The 23934-nt window shown below is 31.2% G+C and overlaps 1 protein-coding gene across 1 annotated transcript in view; it reads left to right on the forward strand.

The window, feature by feature from the left end:
- Positions 1–3208: 3208 nt before the first annotated feature.
- The window catches only part of LOC306646875 (ankyrin repeat, SAM and basic leucine zipper domain-containing protein 1-like), a 31260-nt gene continuing 10534 nt past the window's right edge, over positions 3209–23934 (forward strand). Inside the window, exons 1-7 of the mRNA XM_079115634.1 lie at positions 3209–3332; positions 11915–12026; positions 12602–12736; positions 14414–14538; positions 15378–15453; positions 16726–16782; positions 17815–17924. Of these exons, the coding sequence (XP_078971760.1) occupies positions 3238–3332; positions 11915–12026; positions 12602–12736; positions 14414–14538; positions 15378–15453; positions 16726–16782; positions 17815–17924 (710 nt within the window). The 5' untranslated portion in view covers positions 3209–3237. The remainder of the gene's footprint in view (positions 3333–11914; positions 12027–12601; positions 12737–14413; positions 14539–15377; positions 15454–16725; positions 16783–17814; positions 17925–23934) is intronic.

Raw genomic sequence — 23934 nt, forward strand, 5'->3', positions numbered from 1 at the left:
TTTTACCTTTACGTTATTAAGGATTTTAAGGTCACCTGGTTCTTGTCCTAGTTACTATCTATCCCTATATCACTCTGAAACTTTTTCCTACACCTAAGTCCTGATTTATCATCTATGAAGAGAATTCTAGCTCACTAGTTATTATTCATTTTTCTAAGGTACAATCTGATAGTCATTTTTGATTTCTTTTTTTTCACCCCTTGTCAAAGTAATGGTAAATTCTGATGATCCTACTTTGAATGTCCTTTTGTTGTACACACGCCTGCCCCACCTTGCTCATGCCGTCTCTCTCTGTCTTCCTCTGCCGCCTTCTCTCCCTCCCACCTCACTGCTCCTCTCTCTCCCTCTCCTTATCCCTCTCTCTCTTTCTCTCTCTCTCTTTTTTCCCTGCCCTTAGTTTGATGTTCATAAATTGGTCTCCCTGCATTCTGCCCCATTCTCAGCAGTGATATATTTGTGTTGTCTTTATAATACAGATAGAATGATGTTAATCCTTGGATCACAAAGTATAGTTTGTATTTCATAACAGGGCTTTCATAATCTAACCTAAACCTATCATTTTTAGCTTCATGTTTTATCTGGTCACCCATGGGTAAGTTTTGTGTTGAAGAGAAAGTTAAGATATCTTAGGGAAATATGTGGTATTTGCAATCTTAGATATGGCCCAAGTGTAATATTCTAATTTAAAAGACATATTCCCTCTCTGAATCCTATCCCAACTCCCCTAAGAGAAAGAAGTGGCATAGAAAATCCTATTATACTATAAACTATTTTATATTTATATTGATAAAGTCAGATCAAGTCTCAGAACATAGCACATATAGTGAAACTAAAGTTAGCAAGTTCATCAGTCACAATATTACTAGTTTTCTAAGACCATTATTACCAAGACCATTATTATAGAATAAACTATATTTTGTATGTCTCTGTGCGTATATATGTTACACACACTGCAATGTTTTTATTGTTGTTGTTTTGTTTTTCATGGTGAGACCTTTAAAAGCTTGTTTTTGTGTTGACAGGCATTAGTGTGCATTCCAACTTTCGATATGGGTGGACTCCTCTGATGTATGCTGCTAGCATTGCCAATGTAGAGATGGTTCGGCTCCTTTTGGACAGAGGCGCTAATGCAAGCTTTGACAAGAGTAAGATGTTTGAGAAAACTTAAGTGGTTATGTCTGCTGTGATTCTTTTAATCTCAAACAGCAGTTAGGCAAGGAGAAAAAAGTTAAAGCAGTTTGGAAAATAACCTATTGCACAATCAAATTAGAAGACTAATTCAAAAAACTCCTTGCATAAAGGTAGATTCTAGATATGTTTTCTTTATAGCATATAGTTATGTACTTGTAACTTCTATAGTAGATTTGGCGATTTTCAAAGAAAAAATACGTTGAAAAAAATCAAAAGACAAATTATAAACTCAACTTTGAATTATATCACGCAAAGTTGTTTCAAAAGTAGTTTATTTGTTTATTTTTGTTTTGTTAGTAAATGATTTCCACTCAATAGTACTTTGAATGTTCTTAAAGAACAAAAGTATATATTTTCAAATCCAGTTTGTTATATTGATTTAGCAAATCCTGGCAATTAAAGCCAGAGTGCTCTGCCACTAAGCTACATCCTTGGTCCTTCACATTGTTTTATTTTTTGACAAAGTTTCACCTAGTTTCCAAGGCTGGCCTCAAACTTGAGATCCTCTTGTCTCAACCTGCAAGTCACTGGGATTATACACATGTGTACCTGGTTTAATTTGTTTTTAATAGGTAGTTGAATTCACTTCATGATTAAGGTATAGGTGTTATTTTAGAATTAACTTTCACATTCTTTTTTTGTTTGTACATTAAGAACTTGTAAAACCCTCCATTTTTTTTTATATTTTCAAAAATTTCTCTTAGTTTCACATTTAAGAAGGTTTTTCAATTTGTTATTTAAGAAAGTAATTCAATGAAATCTGTATTTAAGAATGGCATTTTTGAAAGGATAGAAAATACTCTGCTCAAAAACTTCTTTTTCTGCTTCTCCTTGTAATTGGAGGAATACTTACAGTTTAAAACACTTCATATTTTTCTTAGAATGTACACATAAATGTTTTTATGTGTCTTTGATAGCACAAGTCAGGTAAAGAGGGTAGATATTAATTTCATACTTATAATTTAGATCTAATGAGCTATTAAGACATCATTGAACTCAGTTTTTTAGACACAGAGCTGGGAGTAGATTTTTATGCTCTGTGGTGAACCACTAATATAAACTATGGCTATAGTGACCTTTTGAATATCTGGATTCTTAATTGAGAAATTGCTTTTGCTTTTTTTCTGTCTACCCTCTTCCCCATTGATACCATAGGAACTAAAGAAAGAATAGTTTCAGGGAACAGGGTGAGTTTAGAGAGATTAAGTAGAACAGGACTGAAAAGGAAACAATGAATGTGGCCATTGTGGGAGGATATAAGATAGATTTCAAGAGCTATCAGATGGGTGAGAAGTAAAGAAGTGAAAGCAGAGAGTACAGCTTATTTTCCAATCATAAGTTGAGCAAGGAAAATTTTAATCTACCAAAAACTGTTCATATTCAGGCAATGTAGCAGAGTCATGTGCTTCACCATTTCATTGTCTTGAGGAAAGGAAATAGGGGAAGTAAGTTAAGAAGTGCATTTTACATATAATATGAAGAGGAAAGGGATCCATCCCTGATCTCATGTTTTGGTGACTTAATCTTATGAGTGAGATTTCAGGAGATTTTGTAGAATTCTAGAGTGCAAAAAATATATAGAATATTTTAAAGTACGGAAGATGTTGGGATTAATGACATGTTAACTAACTCAGGCTGACTCCTTACTCCCTGGAGAGTGAGCAAGATCAAGGCCTCAAAGTCAGTTTCAAAAGTTAATGATGATAAATCGGACCACTGTCAGGGATTGGTTAACAACAGTTCTGTGAACGTGATCAGCTCGTGTTTGCTAGTCTTCACCCTACATAAAAGCTGTGTGACTTCCTCAATAAACGAGTTACTGCTGTGACTGGTCTCCTTGACAGGTCTGATTGTCCTCCGCCTGGAGGGCTGGGTGCAGGTGGTCAGTCGGCCCTACCTTTCCCAGTCTGACCTTCTTGGGGCATGCCCCCTTCCCTTGCTGCTGGTTGAGAAGAGCATGGGGGCTAAAGACCCCAACATAGATATACTTTCTAAAGTATGAGGATTTTTTCTTGCTTGGTTATTGTAGATAAGCAGACTGTTTTGATGACTGCATGTTCTGCTTGTGGCTCTGAAGAACAGATCTTGAAGTGTGTAGAGCTGCTGCTTTCAAGAAACGCTGATCCAAATGTAACTTGTAGGTAAGAGCCTAACTGTTGGTTCAACATGTTGAAGATACTTTTATCATCCTGTTAAACACTTCATAATATGAATTTTTAAAAATAATAAACAATGTTTGCTTGGTCAAATATTTGATGAATGAACTTATTAGGTCATAAGTTCCTAGTTTCAATTATATATAAGTACCAAGAGAAGTTGACCTTTCAACTTTTACTTTTAAGAGGAATATTGTAGACATTTGGATAGAAAAGGAAAAGAGTACATCAAACAAAGATTTTCTGTGAATACACTGAAAAGAATATGATGATCGAATATAGAAGTAAAACCTATTAAGTACTTTCTCTGTGTAACAAGTTTTACACAAATAGTATGAGAACATATTCAAAGGTTTCTATTTGCCTAAGACTTTAGCAATTAATTATACATAGAAAACAAACAACAAATGTATCTTGCATCTGTTGAAATATCTATAATAATAAAAATGAATACTTTATATGTCTTTAGATAATTCCCAGATGAAAAATATATTGTTCTAACTGGAATGTTTTCAAGGGTGGTCTGTTCTGCTGCCCAGGGGCCATTTGGCAATGTCTAAAAGGATTTTTGATTGTCACACCTTTAAGACATTATTAGCATTTAGTGGATTAGGCCAAAGGGGCTGTTTAATCTTCTATAGTGTGTGGGACAGACCTCCAAAGAATATGAAACTCAAAATGACGAAGTTGAGAAATCCCGATTTAGTATGAAAAAGGCCAAGACTTTTTTTTGCTTTCTTATAATATAAATTTTATATTATAAGAAATGTTGCAAATGTCACTAGAGCAGCTTGGTAGATTTACAGTATTGACTTTCAATACTAACTTATTTTCTTTTTTTATTTGTTTTGATTCATTGTACATAAATGGGGTTCAACTGTTGTTTCTCTGGTTGTACACGAAGTAGAGTCACACCATTTGTGTAATCATACATGTACACAGGATAATGATGTTTGTCTCAGTCTGTTATTTCTCCTACCCCCTACCCCTCTTTTTCCTCTATACAATGCATCCTTCCTCCATTCAAAGAACTCAAAAAACTTTACACCAAGAATACAAATAACCCAGTCAATAAAAGGACTAAGGAAATGAGCAGAAACTTCACAGAAGATCTCCAAGCAATCAACGAATATATGAAAAAATGTTCAACATCTCTAGTAATAAGATAAATGTAAATCAAAACTACCCTAAAAGCCCATCTCACCCCAATGAAATGGCTATTAGAATGGCTATCATCAAGAGTACAAGCAACAATAGTTGTTGGTGAGGATGTGGGGAAAAAGGTACACTCATACATTGCTGGTAGGGTCGCAAATTATGTAACCACTCTGGAAAGCAGTGTGGAGATTCCTTAGAAAAATTGGAATGGAACTACCATTTGACCCAGCTGTTCCACCTTGACCTATACTCAAAGCACTTAAAATCAGCATACTACAGTAATACAGCCACATCAATATTCATAGCTGCTCAATTTACAATAGTTAGATTATGGAACCAACCTAGATGCACTACAGTTGATGAATGAATAAGTAAACTGTGGTATACACACACACGCGCGCACACACACACACACACACACACACACACACACACACTGGAATATTACTCAGCCATGAAGAAGAATAAAATTATGGCATTTGTAGGGAAATGGATGCAGTTGGAGAATATCATGCTAAGTGAGATAAGCCAATCCCAAAAACCAAGCAGATGATGATACTAACTTGTTTACTAATTGTAGGTAAATATGTAACATCTTTTTTCTGAAAATATGGGCAGAAATATCCATTCAGAAAGTTTTTTAAAATTACTGGAAATCGTCATTTATTTTGTGATTTTATTCCTGTCCTTTTTAAATGTATATAGTCAATACATTTTTTCACAGAATATTAAAATAATATGTAATTTCATTAGTAAAGCATGAGTCTTCCTTGACTAAACAAATTTCTTGAATTTTTTTTTTTATCTCATAGATATCTGCTTTAATGAGTTTGGCCAATGTTTCCATTCTTTTACTTTTTAATTACGTACAAACACACACATGGACAGTTCTTTCACTTAGAAATGTGTTTGCATCTTTCTTTGTCAGTAGTAGTATTTGCATTCTTGTGTCATATGGAAGTTGGAGTGGTGCCTCATGAGTCAGACTGTCAAGGTTTGAATCCCAGGTTTCTTATTTATTAGCTCTGTAATTTGAATGAGTTATTTATTTGTTCAGTTTAATTTTTATAATACAGAGATAAAACTATCACTCACTTCATAAAGTTGTTTTGTACTTAAAACAGTACCCAGCAACAGAGTAAGCCTTAAAATATTTACCTTAACAATGAGGATGATGATATTTTGGAGCATATTCATTTTTTAAGTCTTGTAGAAATTGAAATGCTGAAAAAATTTTTACTATTAAAATGTTACAAATTATATCCAAATAGTCCTCTAAAAATTTTTTTCCACTTTACAGTGTAAAACATGTGAGAGAGCATCCATTTTTTGCATCCTTGTCAACATATTAAACTGTGGTTTTTATCAATCTGGTAGATAAAAATGAGCATGTGATGGTATAGGGTTGTACTTTTTCTGTGGGGGATTTGCTGGGGATCAAACCTAGGGCCTAAGTGTACTAGGCAAGCAGTACACCAGTGAGATACATCTGCATTCTAAGCATTTTCATAGTTTTTATTTTCTGATTTTCAGTTTATTAAAATCTTTCCTTATATTACCAACTTTTGTATATGTTTTTATAAATTGTCTATGCTCATCTTTTTATTTATCTCTATTTTCCTTATATGTGGGAGCTGATTTTATCTTTGTAAAGCAATTTTATATATTTGTAGTGACAAATACCTTAGGGTTACTTTGCATAATTCAAGCATAGCATTAACATGGCTATTCACATACTTGGAAATCAACCTGACTCTTTTGAAAGCAAAAAATGAACAGGAGAAAGTTAAGAAAAACTATAGACAAAAAAACTCTTGACAGCTACTCCTTCAAAACACATCTTCATCATGTCAGTTTAGGACCTGAATTCCTTAACAAGACTCCTGAAGTACAAGAATTAAAATTAAGAATCAGTAAATGGGATGGATTCAAACTTAAAAGACAGAACCTACAGAATAGGAGAAGATCTTTACCACATGCACCTCAGAGCACTAATCTCCAGGATATACAAAGAACTCAAAAAATGTAACACCAAAGAAAACAAACAAACAAACAAACAAACAAACAAAAAAACCCAATCAATAAATGGGCCAAAAAACTGAGCAGACACTTCACAGAAGAAACACAATCAACAAAAGTAAGAAAAAATGTTCATCATCCTCAACAGAGTAATTCAAATCAAAACTATTCTAATATTTTATCTCACTCCAGTCCAAATGGCAATTATCAAGAATACAAGCAATAATAAGTTTTGGTAAGGATGTGGGGAAAAAAGATACATTCATACTGTGCTGGTAGAACAGCAGATTGGGGTACAGCCATTATGGAAAGCAGTATGGAGATAACTCAGAAAACTTGGAATAGAACTACAATTTGACCCAGCTATGCAACTCCTCTTTTTATATCCAAAGGACTTAAAATCAGCATACAACAGTGATGTAGCCACATCAGTGTTTATAACAGCTTTATTTACAATAGGTAAACTATGGAACCAAACTAGGTGTCCTTCAATAAATGAATGGATAAAGGAAATGCTGACATATACACAATGAAATATTACTCTGCCTTGAAAAAGAATGAAATGGCATTTGCAGACATCTTATAGAATTTTTTATTGTTATGTGTGTGGAAGAGCTGTTTATAGTTTTATATTTATGCTTTAAAAGAATTTTTAGTTGTAATTTTTATCCATTTATTGAAAAAAATATCTTGTAGAGAGCTATTTCCAATGAACATATCAGACTCAGAGATGAGAATTTATCAAGTTACTTATTTTAAATTTCCAAGGAACAAATTACTCTAACACTGTCTAAATAGTCCTAGAACATAAAAACCTAGAAGCCTTTCAATTTTTTTTTATAAAGCAAACAACACTGAGTCTGAAATATAATTTAAAAACTTATCTACCCCAAAACTATATACATCAATCTCAGTTATGAACATAGACACAAAAATTATAAATACTTAATGAAGTATCAGTATATTTAATGTTATCAGTAAATTATATTAATAATATACCATGATCAAATAAAATTTATGTCAGCTATGGAAAATTGGTTAAATATTAGGGAAGACATTTTTATGAGTAGATCAAGGGATTTTTTTAATAAAAGAAAGGTTACCATTATTATAGATTCCAAAAGGCATTTTACAAGAGTTAAAATCGACTTCAGATTCTATTTTAGTAAAATTTGATTAGATAAATAGTTCTTTAATTTTATAAACATTGATATGAAGTCAGAACTAGCCATATGCTTAGTGGAAACACACTAGCAGCATTTGCCTTAATGTCAGAACAAGGCAAGGGTACTTATAAGTAGTCTTTGCTTTACCATTGTTTTAGGGAAGACAAAGCATTCTAGAAAAGAAAACAAGATGTAGTTAATAAAAATAATAATGACAGACTCTTTAATTTGTGCCTGGTAGTTTTCTTACTAAAATTATCATTTCATTGTCACAGATAATGGTAGTATCAACAATAATTGTCACATGTAGAAACTGTTGTTTGCACATATGAAGAACCTGAGGTAATGAAACTTAAGAAATGCACCCAGTACTGTTCACCCAGGAAAGGCTAAAGCTAGATTTGAACCAGGTTGACTTATGTCACAGTTCATAGTCTAAAGCAGAGGTTGGCAGACATCTAAGTTTCTATTGGGACACAGTTGTGCTCATTAATTTGTGTCTTGTCTATGCCAACATTCATGCTAAAACAGAAAAATTGACTGGTTGTGGCATGTAAGTCCCAGTGTGTTCCACCAGCCCTGGAAGATAGACTCCCTTGCCTTTTACAGGAATATTTTTCTACCCTCGATTTTATGACATTGAACTCTGTTGCCTCAAACTAAGCCATTAGGCCTTTTTTCAATTAGAAAAGATAGGACAAAATTATTATTTTTAAGATCATATTGATTATATACTTGTAAATCCAAGAAAATCAGCTCAGAAACTGTTGGAAATCAGTATAAAATGAGGGAGATTTTTGATACTCATCTTCAAATTTCATTTGGTTTTCAAATTACAAATACTGACCAGTTTGGGAATACAATGAGATTATAGATCACATTCTAAAGAACAAAAGCATATAAACATAGATACAAGTGTACAACAAACATGAATGATTCAAAGAAAGGGAAAATTTAAAACTCCACTGAGTGAAACAAAAGATTGAATAAGCAGACGTGTCATTTCTTTACTCAGCATTAAAGAAGACATTCTTAAAAATCTATGTTAATTTTTAAAATTAAACACATCTTATTCAGAGGGTTAAATTGTTTTAACTTGATGAATGGTTTAAAAAATTCTAGAAGAAATATTGATGAAAAAAGACCAGATAAATTTTGGAAAATAAATTTGACTTTTTAAGATGTTAAGCAGAGAACAATATGCTGAAGTCTTGCCCTCCCAAAGTAAATTTTAGATATAAAAACAAAAAAGACAATTCCCTCTGTAATGGAAAAGGAGTAACTGATGAAAGGAACAGATGGGAACTGTGGCAATATATAAAACTACTAATAGGCAAAGTGAAGGCTACAGACTTGAGTCTTCTGTGCTTGGAGGACCTATATAGTAATAGTCTGAAAAGTACATATACAGAATAAATCACTAAAATCTACATAAGGTAAGCATCATGGAATGAAACAGGGACAATAAACTCTACAAAAAGATTCACTTAGATTGGTGAAAATAGAATCTAAAAGAACTTTATTGCTCTGAGTAATAAAAGAGGGACTCGCCTTCACAAAATAACAAACAGGAAGTACAAAACAAGTACAGTGAATTATGAAAATTAGTGTTGACTACTAAAACTAAGTATAATGTGCAAAATTGCAGATGGGACTCAGCTGAAGAGTGGATTAATGAACTAGAAGCTAGATGTGAAGAAAATTGCCTAGAAAACAACACAAAGTGTAATACATGGAAAATATAAAGGAACAGGTAAAAGACATGAAGAATCTTTCCAAGAACTCTAACATCTATCTAATAAGAGTGCCAGAAAAAGAGAATGGAAGTTATGCTATATTTGAATCAATAATGGCCAAGAATATCCCAAAACTGAAGACATAAAACCTTAGGGTTAAAAGATTTCCTGTACTCATGGCAAAATTTATACACAAATAGTTACCATATGTATTTTGATTAAAAATTAAAATAAGCACACATCACACTGAACTCAAAATATCAAGAATAAAGCAAAATTCCTGAGAGGTGCTTACAGAAAAGACAGTTTACCTATAAAGTATTTCTATGCAGAAATTTCCATCTAACATTTCAGAATATAGAAGCTATATGTGGAAGAAGGTAAATAGTCTGAGAAATAAACTTGGGATCTGTAATTATGTGTTTATTCATTCTGTCATTCAAGAGTAGGGGCAAAATTAGGACATTTGCATACACTTGGGAATGTGAAACCTTCATCTTGAGCCAAGGCACGACTGACATTTTGAATGAAATTCTGCTATATGTTGAAGGATACTAAGAGCACAGAAAGTTAATAATGTTTAATAGAAGCATAGAGTCACCAGATTTTTTAAATGTAGTAAAAAGTAAACCAAAAACTGAAAGTATCAGTAGCACAAATAGTTAGCATGTTACTTGAGTAGATCAGATAATTTAATTTTTTTAAACTTTCCTGAGGAGGCAATAAAATTGCAACTTCATTAAACCAACAAGTAGGAAATACTAGAAGAATTGCTCTTTTTCCTTTCAAAACATGTCATGCAACATTATTGATGGTTTCACTTAAATAGTATTAAAAAGTCAATAATTTTAGATAAGCTAGACTGGCATAAAATTTTGCTGTTCTGTTTGATAAATTCATCTTTCTCAGTAGTCAGAAACCAGTGCAACAGTGTTTTCCTGAAAAGGGAACAACTTGGCATTTTCAAAGAGAATTAACTGAAGTGGACAAGCAACAAAGCATGGAAAACAGCTATGAGGCTCTTGCAATAATACAGGTCAGGGAGAGTGGGTATGGTTTGGACTACTGTCCTGGCTGACAAGGTGAGAAGAGGTGCTCAGCTGCAGATATATTGTGAAGGTAGGGCACTTGGGACCTCCTAATGACTTATTTATGAAGTGATAGGGAAGATCATGAACTAGCCTATGCCTGAGGCTTAGTGAAACAGGAAAGTTTTGAGAGGTGCATGTTTGGGCATTGTGAGGGGAACATGGAATGGAGGAGAGCTACCAAGAGGTCTCATTTACATGTAGTAAAGAATTAGAATAAGTAGTTCATTCATAATTTTTCTGTTGCATGTACTTTTTATTTTGTTAAGTTATCCAGAAAATTCTATCTTCACTTTATAAAAATTGTCTATCTTAATAAAACCACTAGGTAGGGGATATTCAAGGTAAAGGAGGGAATGTTTAATGTAGCATATAATTTCAAATAAGGCAATCAAAATATACTAGGATATAGGGAAAAAAAAAACGATAAATGTGTGAATTGTTTTGTGTTTTAGACATTGGCATGAAGTTATCAGATTCAGAATATACCTAAAACTAATAAGCCTTATTGAGACACATTTTCGTTTATAGGTATTTTAAATACTATGAATAACCAAGATAATCTCTCTTATATCAACATGCATAGTTCTGAACTTATTTAATTTTTTGTTCTCTAAATTATTTGTTTCTAAATCAGATATTGGTGATGATTAATGAAGATTGGTCCCAGAATGTCAGACTCCCTTTAAAAATAGACTGTGTTAAATTCAGCCCAAGTAGAACTGATTGAATAATCTAGTGTCCTTTGGAATAGAATTAAGCTGACTAACACCCAGGAGTAAAGGGTCTGAATCTCTAGTTTTGTGAAATGATAAACTGAAGATAAACTATTGTTCTCTCCCAGAAAGAACTTTCCAAACAATGTTAGTCACAATTAATTATTTGATCTCTTTCTTGATTAGAATAAACCTTCAGGTCAGAATAAAATTATAGTCTTAAATAGAACCATAATGTGACACATTAAGAAATAAGGGAAGATTTTAAACTTTATATTTTTTAGCAATCTACCAAATAAAATGTAATAAGCATTTAGAATTAGCAAATCCAGTGGAGGAATTTTATATGCATTATCATCACTATATCCCCTGCATAAGCATAGTGCAGTTAACCTGATGATTTCCTAGATGAATGTATAAATGGTTAAAACATTAAAAATTATGATTTAGTAATTTTTATATATTTCTTAACTAGAGGATGCTGTGTTTGCATTCAGTGCTTCAAGTGTCATCTCATATTTTTGCTGGAAAATTAGACTTAAATACCTGACTTATTAAATGCTTTTATATCTTCTTTTTTGTTTTCAAAACAAGACTGATAGTATTGTGCCTACTTAAATTTATGAAATTGAGCAGTCATTAATGGCAGCCCTCACCCTAATTCTCCATTCCTCCTCCTCACAGGAGACTGATGACTCCCATTATGTACGCTGCACGGGATGGCCACCCTCAGGTGGTTGCTCTCCTGGTTGCACATGGAGCAGAAGTGAATGCCCAGGACGAGAATGGTTATGCTGTAAGAAATATTTCTACAATATTTCATTTTAATTTTTGCTTTTAACTTTATTATTACCCTTAATCTATGAAAATAGATGTTTGGTTATTTTTATTACAAAAAGATTTCTAAGAAGTAATAAGTACAGAAAATCTAGGATATAATCACTATTTGGTGAAAAACAGCAACAAATGAGGAAAAAAGTAATCATTTGACTCTTGTAGTCGTTATTCATGACAAAAGTTATAATGTGCAAAGACACCTGGACTCTGAATTTACATAAAGATTATTTTTTTGTAGAAAACATTTTGGTGATTGGCATGTAAATCATTTTGTTCCATAACATTGCTTAACTGTAAAATATTTGATTTTATAAAACAGTGAACATTGCAGTCTGCTTTGCAATTATAGCATGGGAAGTATGTTACATTACAATATGGGAAATATGTTTATATTGTTAAATGAAGAGATTGCATCATTCTATAAATTAACTATTTTCTCTTTTTTAATGTGCCATTAATGCTGTTGAAGACAATTCCTATCTGTCTCATGTGCACTCCTTCTCTTTAAGCAATCGTCTTCTCCTCCCTGTACAGGCTTTAACATGGGCAGCACGTCAAGGTCATAAAAATGTAGTTTTGAAGTTGCTTGAACTTGGAGCTAATAAAATGCTACAAACCAAAGATGGAAAGACAGCAAGTGAGATTGCAAAAAGAAACAAACATCTTGAGGTATCATCTATATTTTTCTGTGATATGTCATATTATCTTATATAGAACTTTTATGTTATTTTGTTGGAATTCACAAGTGTAATAATAGTTTTTTCAGCTATTAAATGTATAAATATTTTTCTCCACCTAATATTTTTTGAGTAATTTTTCATCTGCTAAATCAAAGACATTTATAGTGTGATAAGTTATATAAAAGGATAACAGTCTTATTCTGTTGCCAAGAATGAAAATAGAGTGCACTAATATTTTAAACTGGTTTAGATTTTTAAAAATTAAGTTGTGTATTGAAACAGTAAAGTGTCAACATTTGAAGACGTACTTAAAACATTGATGTATAATTTTAAGTTTTACATGTTAGACAATTTAAAAGTTAAATCCTTTAAGCAACATTTATTCCTATGTGTATGATAAGGTGTGTGGTAAAGTGATAACATACTTGATTATATGATCTATGATCTGATGTCATTTGGATTTTAAAGCTGAATGATAAATATTTGCTATATATCAAATTATTTTATGAATACAAACTTTTGGTGTGAATACTAAACTTTTAGTCAGTGGCATGTACTTTCTAAGCATGAGTCAAGTACAATACCATTGTAAAATTAAGTTTAAGAGTTCATAACACTGAGGTTCTGAATTTTAAAGCTTGTGAAATTCCACAAGCTCTATCATACTAGTGTCAGACCATGCCACTTATACTGCACATAAAATAACTCCACTAAATTTTGAGCAGTGTAATAAACATGATATTATTTTCCAAATAGTATGTACATTCTAAAATTATTCTAGAACAGAGACTAATCACTAAAGTCTTGTAAAATTTCAAAAAGAAATCTGGGCATGGTGGTACATGCCTATAATTCCAGCAGCTCTAGAGGCTGAGGCAGGAGAATCTCCAGTTGAAAGCCAGCCCCAGGAGATTAGCAAGGCACTTAGGAATTCAGAGAGACCTTGTCTCTAAATAAAATACAAAAAAGTACTGGGGATGTGGCTCAGTGGTTATGCACCCATGAGTTCAATCCCTAGAACAACAAAAACAATTTTGCATTATTTCTTCTAACCTTTGCAAATTTGGAAACTAAAAATTAGTTTACTACATTATTAAATTTTGGGTAGATGACACTGAATTTGATATGATAAATTTATGATCAAAGGTTATATTGAATCATAAATCATTTCTTATAATGAAATTTGATGTTATATTTTGATTGATTACATGACATTGCCTTGACTTTGTAAGAAGTTAGATTGTAAAACTAACAAATTTTACCATATTGAATTGAGGTATATAGTTGAGATTTGTATACATTTAAGCAAGTTTATTTCTTCCTTCTCTCTTAACAATGTATTTCAGTTACTACCTTAAACTTGATATTTTTGAGTCATTTATCAAAATGGCATTTTAGTTTTGTATCATATATTACTAAAAATGCTACTCTGTTTAATTTTGCTCTTTTGAATTAGTTATACTCTTCTGCTTGTTTTATGTCAAGGAAGAATTTACTTGAGTTTATAAAAGTCATTCTCAGGGTAACAGGTCATGAAAATTCTGTCCCTTATACCTTGCTAAAATTTTATTTTCCAGTTGAAAAATAATTATGTTATTTTTTTAAAATGCACTTAACAGTATATAAAAATATTAACTATATTTGGCTAATTTCTGAACCTTTTCAGATCTTCAACTTTCTTTCTTTCACTTTAAATCCATTGGAAGGAAAGCTTCAAGAGCTAACTAGAGAAAAGGCTATTTGTAAACAATTGACAGCAGATTCTGATAAAGGAAAAGATCACATATTTGGGTAACATATTTTAGTTCAAAAGAATTCCTGTAAATAAGTTAAAAATGCATGCTTTTACTACTTATTCTAAATATAATGATGTATTTAAGATATATGATATTTTATACTTTGACAAGCATTTTTAAATATCACTTAGAAATGTCTGGGTTTTAGGTGCATTGGTGTCCATAATTTTAGAGGGTTTTATTTATTTGTACCAATATTAATCATAACAACTTTGACTTTAAATGTGAACTTAGTAAAATGTCAGTAAAATGTATTTAAGGGATTCAGCATCTGCATTAGTATTCAAACTGTATTATCCCATGCTTTCTGAGTATTTTAAGCACATTACTCATTGTTTAAGCTAAAACTGAAAATATTTTTTCTGAACACTATTGTTCAGGATACAATTATAAACCATTCTCTCTACACCATATAAAGTTGTTCATTACTTCTTACTTATCACAATTAAACAGATTTTTATATGCAGATATTTTTACAAGGAATTTATGTTAATGAATATTTTCATTCTTAGAAAAGATGAGCTACACTTTGCCATCAATCATTTCCTCTTACATCATTGCTTACACAAGCCTGCTTTGAGTTGAGAGGATAGCTCAGTGGTTTTCATAGCATTTACAAAGTCCTGGATTCAGTTCCAACCCAGGTGGATGAGAAAAGAATTAACACTTGCTCAGTCCTTGATACAGCATCAAATCTGGAGTGTACATTTATAAATATATTCTATATGAATTCATTCTTACTATTCTTATTTTTTCTTTGAAATATAAGTATATATTTACTATTTTTACATTGATAGTTTGTTCTGAAATTGACATTGCTATAAATATGTATAGTTCATACACAGCATTTGGAGATCTGGAAATATTTTTACATGGTCTTGGACTGGAACATGTGACAGACTTACTAAAGGTGAGATTTATATGTTTATTTGTTGGTTAACATAACATTAAATTTTAATTCATAAACATGCCTATGAATGAATGCTGTACCTTTTCTGCATGATTTATAATACATCCCATCTGAAACTTGTAATAAATATCTGCAAATTTTATTATTATATTTACATAAAGTATACACTATTTGATTTTAACTTTTGCCAACAATCCAGTGACTCAGTAAATAAAACCATTTGTTTATGCAGTTGCTGATCAGAAGATTGTATATATATCAGAATTGTATATTCTTGTATATAGAATTGTATATTCTTGTATATACAAGAATTGTATATTCTTGTATATACAAGAATTGTATATTCTTGAATATAGATTTGTATACAGAATTGTATATAGAATTGTATATTCTTGTATATACAAGAATTGAATTCTTATATAGAAGCGTGATTTTAAACCAAACGTAAGATTCTTCCTCTGATTTTTGACTAAAATATGTTACTTAAATGGTTTTTTTTCCCCTTAAAGAAAATAAGACCTAATGTAAGATTGTCTTGAATATTAAATTAGACCCATATGCCAAGCATTACCTAGGTACTTTAAGCATGCATTGTGGATTTGAGTAGTTGGGAATTATGAGGATACTGAAGCAATACATTAGTACTTAAAACAGATCCCCCTTAGGAATATGCACATTTGGTTCAGGTGTTTTAGAGTTGGTTTTTTTTTGTGGTGGCACCAGGGATTGAACTCAGGGATACTCAACCACTGAGCCACATCCCCAGCACTATTTTGTATTTTATTTAGAGACAGGGTCTCACTGAGTTGCTTATTAGCACCTCACTTTTGCTGAGGTTGGCTTTGAACTCTTCCTGCCTCAGTGTCCTGAGCCACTAGAATTAGAGGCATATGCCACCATGCCCAACTAGAGTTGGGTTTTATTGTACAATTTTGAAACTATTTCAAAATTTTGAAACTTTTTCTATTTGGAGTAATCACCATAAATATAATTTCTATTCAATTTTATAGAAATATTTTCATGTCATGTAAGCAAAATTGTAAAGTAATTTGAAAGTAATCATGTTATTTGAATATGGAAATCTAGCTATATTTATACTTTTTGAGGTGAGTATATATTATTGATCCAGTAGTGTAGTTCTCTATCTATATCTTTATCCCCTCTGGAAAGTTGGAGTTGTTAAGCAGTTAACTATCTTATGTACACTTAACTATTTCCCTTTGTACTATTTATATTGAAAGGTAATAGGGGTTTTTTTTATATTTTTTACAGGAAAGGGATATAACTTTAAGACACCTTTTGACCATGAAAAAAGATGAATTTGTAAAGGTTAGTATCATTTTCAAAAACTCTAGCTGTACTAATTTTTTTTAAATTGGACCTCCTTTTATTTTCTATTTCAGTAATCCTAGGGTTACAAACTGATTGATATTTTATTAGGTTCTTGATTAAATATGATTATGAAAACCTCAAAAATCTGATTATAGTATTCAGTTACTTTAAAAGCATTTAAAAAACATAAAGTTGTGGTTTTGTTTCTTTAGGTGGTCATGATATCTCAGTTAAAACCAGTATTTCATTTCTAAATGTGAAATAGATTTGCAAAACAGACTTCTTAGAAATAAGAGGTGTTTTTTTAAATGTATGTGGATATAGGTATGTGTCTTAGAAATAGTACCACTATTGTTATTTTCTCAAAACTATCAAGATATTATTTTGTTCACATATGAATACACAACTTTTGGAATCCAAATCATATACAGCCACAAGGATGAGATCCTAATTAGGATAACTTATACTCCATGTATGTACAATATGTCAAAATATAGTCTACTGCCATGTATATCTAAAAAGAAAAATATAAAAAGTCATGATTTTGACATCTAATATTATGAACAATTAAAAAGTAGTGTGAGAAATATTACAGATATTTTGATAAATAGGTGTGTTAAAAAGCAATGAACTTTGTTACCTGAATACATTAGAAACTTGAAATTATTATAACCACTAATTTTGATTGAAACCTGAAATTATTATTAGCATCACTAATTTTGATTATTACAAAAATCAAAATAAGCATACTATATCAACTTGTACTCTGTTGTTTTGACCATTATGTATTAAAATCTAGTAATTGGGTTTTAGTCTATCACAATTATTATATATTGCAAAAATATTTTAATAGTGTAAATAGCTTCATCAGTCACACTTATGAGCAAACCATATATTTTATTATATTATTTTCTAATATGTCTGTTTTTCAAGATGTAGATTTCAGCAGAAAATCTCTTTAATGATTTTGAAGATTAAATTATTCCAGTATAATTATCTTAACTATACCTTAAAATTATTTCTACTTAGTTTGGGATTACCAATAAAGATCAGCAGAAAATTCTGGCTGCTGTTAAAGAACTGGAGGTAGAAGAGATAAATTTTGGAGAGTTACCTGAAGTGGCAAAGTTGGAAGTGAGGTAAAGTTAACTTATCAATTTATATTAATATTATGTAGAATCAACTATTCTTGTTTAGTTTAATTTTGATAATGTCTATGTCATTTGATTTTATAACATTATTTTCTCAAGGAAAGAGATTTTGAAATATTCTCTGTTCAGAAATCAAATACCTTTGTAAAGTCAATTTTTATAGTTACTTTACTAAGAAGCAAACCAGTGCATCGTCTTAACTCACGTTGAAACATTAATGCTTCATTTTTTATTGCCTCATGTTAAATCAGACTATATAAGAGAGACCATGCTTTTCCAAATATAGTTCTTACACTCTTTAAATTATTTTAGATGTCAAACAGAAAAAAATTCGAGTAGTAATAAGAAAGCATTTCTCATATGCTGTTAGCTATATTTTCAGCCTTTATTATGTGAGATATTTTGTTATCAAGTTATAAATTTTATTTCCAGTAATATAAAGTTATTAAGCACTTATTACTAATAATCCAAAGTCTCTTTCATTTTATTAATAACTTATAGAGAAGTGAATGGTTTTTTAACTTTCTATTTTAAAATAATTGTAGATTCACATGATATTTCAGAGATAGAAAGGGAGGTCCCATGCATCCTTCATGCAGTTTGACCCAGTGTTCCTATCTTACATAAATGTAGTATAATATCCAAACCTGACAATCTATTTGTATTTTACCAGTTATGCATGCATTCATTTGTGTGTGTATATTTAAGTCTATGTAATTATATCATGTAACCACTCTCAACACTTTTAATATTTATGTACCACTGGCTTCCTCATCCAACCCCATTATAGCCATTCTCATCCCTTTCCCCATTTTAATCCCTAGCAAATGATAATTTGTTCTTCATCTTTATAATTATTTCATGAATGTTATATAAATAGAATCATGCAGTAAATGTCTTCTTTTTTTATTTTATTTTTTTTAAATTTTATTGTAAACAAATGGGATACATGTTGCTTCTCTGTTTGTACATGGCATAAAGGCATACCATTTGTGTAATCATAAATTTACATAGTAATGTTGTTTGATTCATTCTGTAAATGTCTTCTAGAAATTGACTTTGCAAACATCGTTAAGTTCAGTCAATGTAGTTGCATGTATCAGTACAATACTTTATTCCTTTTTGTGGATGAGTAATATTCCATGGTATGTTTTAACCATATTTTAATCATTTACCCACTGATGGACATTTAAGTAGATTTTAAAATCTGATTATTCCGAATTAAACTGCTGTGAATAAGATTCTTTTCTAAAGTAAGTTTTCATTTCTCTTGGTAAAGTATGTTCAGGAGAGCATTTCAAAGGTTGCATGGGAGCTACACTTTACTTGTTTTGTTTTTATTAACTAGTCCCCTTTTTTCCAAAATGTCATTATTGTCTTATGTTCACCCAACCATATATTACTGATCCAGTTTCTCTGCATACTCATCAGCATTTGGTTTAAGCACTAATTATTTTTAGCCATTTCTACAGGTGTGTAGTGATGGATCATTGTGATTTTATTTGCCTTTACCTAAAGGATAAAGGTGTTGAATATCTTTTCATGTCTTATTTGCTATCTGTGTATCCTTTCTGGTGAAATGTCTGTCGCTTGCCCATTTTATTTTGTACGTATTGTTTTTTAACATTGAAATTGGGAAGTTGTCTAAATTCAAGTCTTTTGTTGGATTTGTGCTAATTTTTTTTAGTCTGTAATTTTTATTTTCATCCTAATGGAGTCTTGCATAGAGCAAAACTTTTAATCTTCAGGGCTAGCATTTCCCTCTTATAGATCCTACTTCCAGTGTCAAGTTTAAAAGAATTAGATTCTTAATGTTTTTTTAAGTCCATGGTACATTTTCAGTTCATTTTTGTGACTGTATGGTACAGGCTGAAGTTCATTTGGGGGCTGTGGATGTCCAATTGTTTTAGCACTGTTTATTAAAAAGGTTATTCCTTCTGCAGAATTGGTTTTCATTATTTGTTAAAACTTAATTGGACATATTTGTGTAGTCTTCTGCGTTCTCTATTCAAGGTTCTTCATGTGTCTGTTCCTCTGTAAGTATACATTGACTATCTACCCTTATCTGAAGTGCTTGGGATCAGAAATATTACAGATATTTTGAAGTGTTTTTGGATTTGGGAATATTTGCATAGATGCTACCTGATGAGCTTCCCTAATCCAAAATCCGAAGTGCTCAGAAAGTTGATTCAGATTTCAGATTTTCCAGTTAGCAATGTTCAACTTTAACCATACTGTCATGATTATTCTAACTGTATATGGACAGACTTAACATCAGGAAAAATTATTCCTATCATTTTATTCTTTCCCAAAATTATCTTGGCTATCCTGGATATTTTTTTTTCATATATATTTTAAATTAAGCTATTCTATGTCTACAAAAAACTTTTCTGAGATTTTTATAGTAATAGCACTAATCCTATGCAAAATTGACATCTTAACTATATTAAGTCTAGTAAATCCATGAACATAGATATCGCTACAAGTTCAAGGTTTTCTTTTAATCATCATTTTGTAATTTTTATTGCGTAAATCTAACTATATACAGAATTTAAGCCTTTCCTTATCTTTAGAGCATTCTTAGTGGTATTGACTTTTTTATTTGTTTCCACATGCAATTTATTTCTATCCTCTGATTGTGAATATTTCAGCTTTGCCAAACTCACTAGATCTAGGAGGGTTTTTTTCTAAGTTCTTTTAGAGTTTCTATAGAAATAGTGTGATCTGCAGAGAAATCTGATAATTTATTTCTTTCCAATCTTTGTGCCTTTTATTTCTTTTTCTTATTTTATTACAGTGGACAGAACTTTCAGTATTTTGTTGAATAAGAGAGGTGAATGATGGCATTCTTGTCTTCTTCTCATTCTTAAGGGAAAATAACTCCATTTTTCTTTTTTTACTACCAACCATGATTTTAGCTATATAGGAATTTTTGTAGAGACTATTATGAGACAGAATATTCAGCTCTGTTCGTATTGTTCTAAAATTTTTTATCATGAATGTTTGTTGAATTTTATCAATGCTTTTTCTGTCAGTTGACATTGTTACAGAGATTCTTCTATGGTCTGTTGGCAGGTTGAAGCAAATCCCCCCAAACTTAATAGGCTCATTTAGTAGGAATAAATGAAAATTTCAAAATTAATTGTATTACTACAGGATGGGTAGATATAACTAAATGCACATGAAGAATCACCAAAGTTTTAGTGGATTGCTAATTTTATCTTCACAGTGTCACATGCCTAACCATGAAAATCTAGCACTGTTAGAACAAATCAATAGAAATATGATATCAAGAATAAATAAGGTAATAATTTCATTGTACATAATACTTACATCTGGAGGGTATTTGCTTATAGACGGCTTTAACATAGAATAGAAAATTCATCACGTATGTATGCATATATATATATATATATCACATGATCCTACAATATTTACAATCAGATAAATGAGAAATTATACTTAATTTATGTATGATTTATCAAAATACATAAATGCATTCTACTATTATGTATAACTAAGTAGAAAAAAATTTTAAAAAAAGAAAACCACTAAGACTTCTTTTGCTTTAGATTATGATTGTATGTTTAGTAATGTTTGTAAAAAAATTTTGTATGTAGACATTTCCTATAGTAAAACACCTTGATTTTGAAATCCTGAATTACCCATAAAAATTATTTTCCTTCTACCAAGTAATTGTGAGCTTGTCCTACTTAGCAATACTACATGATAATTAATCTATGAGATTTTCTTTTTTATCATATCTTTCTTCACTATTTCAAGTTTTCTTAACAACTATGTTTCCCCTCATCTTCTGCTTCTCATTGTACATGGTAACAGAGTCTTTTAATTATGTATGCTTCTCCTAACTCATTTTTTCCTGTTTGTTCTTTAAATAATTAGAAAATTCTCATCCCCTTCTCCCTTTTGGTTTCATTTGACTCAAAAAATAACCATTATTATCCTGGTGACCCAGAGGCTAATGCAGGAAGAACACAAATTTGAGGCTAACCTCCTAAATTTGGTGAGGCACTAAGCAAATTAGGGAGACCCTGTCTCAATTTAGAAAGGGCTTGGGATGTAGCTCAGTAGTAGAATTACCCTGGATTCAATCTTCAGTACCAAAAAAATAAATAACTATTATTAGAGACACCAAATTTAGGAATAATGTCTGTGCAGAGGACAAATGCAGATTTTTATCTCTAGAACACTTAAAAGTGTCTGTCAATAGTTAGGTATGGTTATATAAGTCTGTAAATCCCAGCTATTGGGAGAATGAGATGGGGGATAACAGGTTGTGTGCCAGTGTAGGTAACTTGGTAAGACCATGACCTAAACTAAAATAAAAAAAAAAAAAAAAAAAAAAAAACTGGGGATATACTATATAACTCCACTGTAGAGTGCTTTCCTAGCTTGTAAAAAACACCAAGTTCAATCCCCAGAACCCCCTATCCCTACCACAAACCTACATAAAGTCCTACGAGTTTCCTATAAAGAGTCTCATTTTTCTGCCTTCTCAGAATCCTCTAATCTTACCTTCAATACCAGGGTAGTATTGTTTCTAATATACACAGACACCTCAAAAAAAAAAAAAAAATACTTGGGAATCAATCTAACAAGAGTTCAAAGATCTCTACAATAAAAACTATGGAACACTGAAGAAGGAATTTGAAGACAACCTTAGAAGATGGAAAGATCCCCCATGCTCCTGGACAGTCAGAATTAATATTGTCAGAATGGCCATAGTATCAAAAATGTTATACACATTTAATGCATTTTCTATTAAAATTTACATGACAGTCTTCATAGCACTAGAAAAAGCAATCATGATAATCATTTGAAAAAATAAAAGACCCAGAATAGCCAAAGAAATCCTTAGTGAAAAAAGCGAAGCAGGAGGCATCACAATACCAGACCTCAAACTACACTACAGAGCTGTAGTAATAAAATCAGCATGGTATTGCACCAAAACAGAAATGTAAATGATACAGAATAGAAGAGAAAAAAAAAAAAAAACACACATAAATACAGGCATACTAGACAAAGCTGCAAAAAACATTCACTGGAGAACTTAGGCTCTAGAACCAAGTCTAGACCCTGTACATCTTAGAAGAAAAAATTAGACCCAAATCTTCACCATGACAGCCTGGATCTGACTTCCTTAACAAGACTGTTAGGAATGTACACAAATGATATTATACTTCACATGTTATTTGACATTATACTTTTTATGCTTATTCTGAATCTTTTCCATGACACCAAGGTTCAAAATAATCTTGATGAAAAAAAAATTATACTGATGTAATCTAATCCAACCATTTTATTGGATGTTACATATTTAGTTTTAATATTTTTATTTTTTCTAATTAGTATACATGACAGTAGAATGAATTTTGACATATCATACATAAATGGAGCATAACTTCTCATTCTTCTGATTGTATATGATGTAGAATTATACTGGATGTGTAATCATGTATACAAATTAGGGACATAATGTCTGATTCATTCTATTATCCTTCCTAACCCTGTACTACCTCCCCACCCTTCACTCCTTAGAATGTTTATAAACAATAGAGGTGAACAATACATTACATGTAACATTTTGTATCTATGTAGATGTTTCTTTTTTGAGAAAGACAAGTTTCTCCATAATCATAACTGTGAGAAACTTGACACATTCTAGTAGATTTCAGGTATCTCAGAGCTAAGACAAAATATCTGGGCAGAAATTGATAAAAATTTCAGACATGAATGAAAATTCATTGTTTCTGTTCAAAATATCTCAAAATTGCTGTGGAATGCCAACTTTTAAAAACTGACCTTTTTTTCTACAAATCTACTAAAGTGGGAAAAAAGTAAATGAAGTAAGCATATATATTCTTGGAACAGAAATTATTGTAAAAATTTTTACACATACAAGAAAAGCATCTTAAAATAAATCAATAGCTAAATTGTTGAAGTTACTTTACCAAGAGATTATCATCAATCAATTCAA

Source organism: Sciurus vulgaris (genome assembly GCF_902686455.1).
Source record: "Sciurus vulgaris genome assembly, chromosome: 16".
NCBI lineage: Eukaryota > Metazoa > Chordata > Mammalia > Rodentia > Sciuridae > Sciurus > Sciurus vulgaris.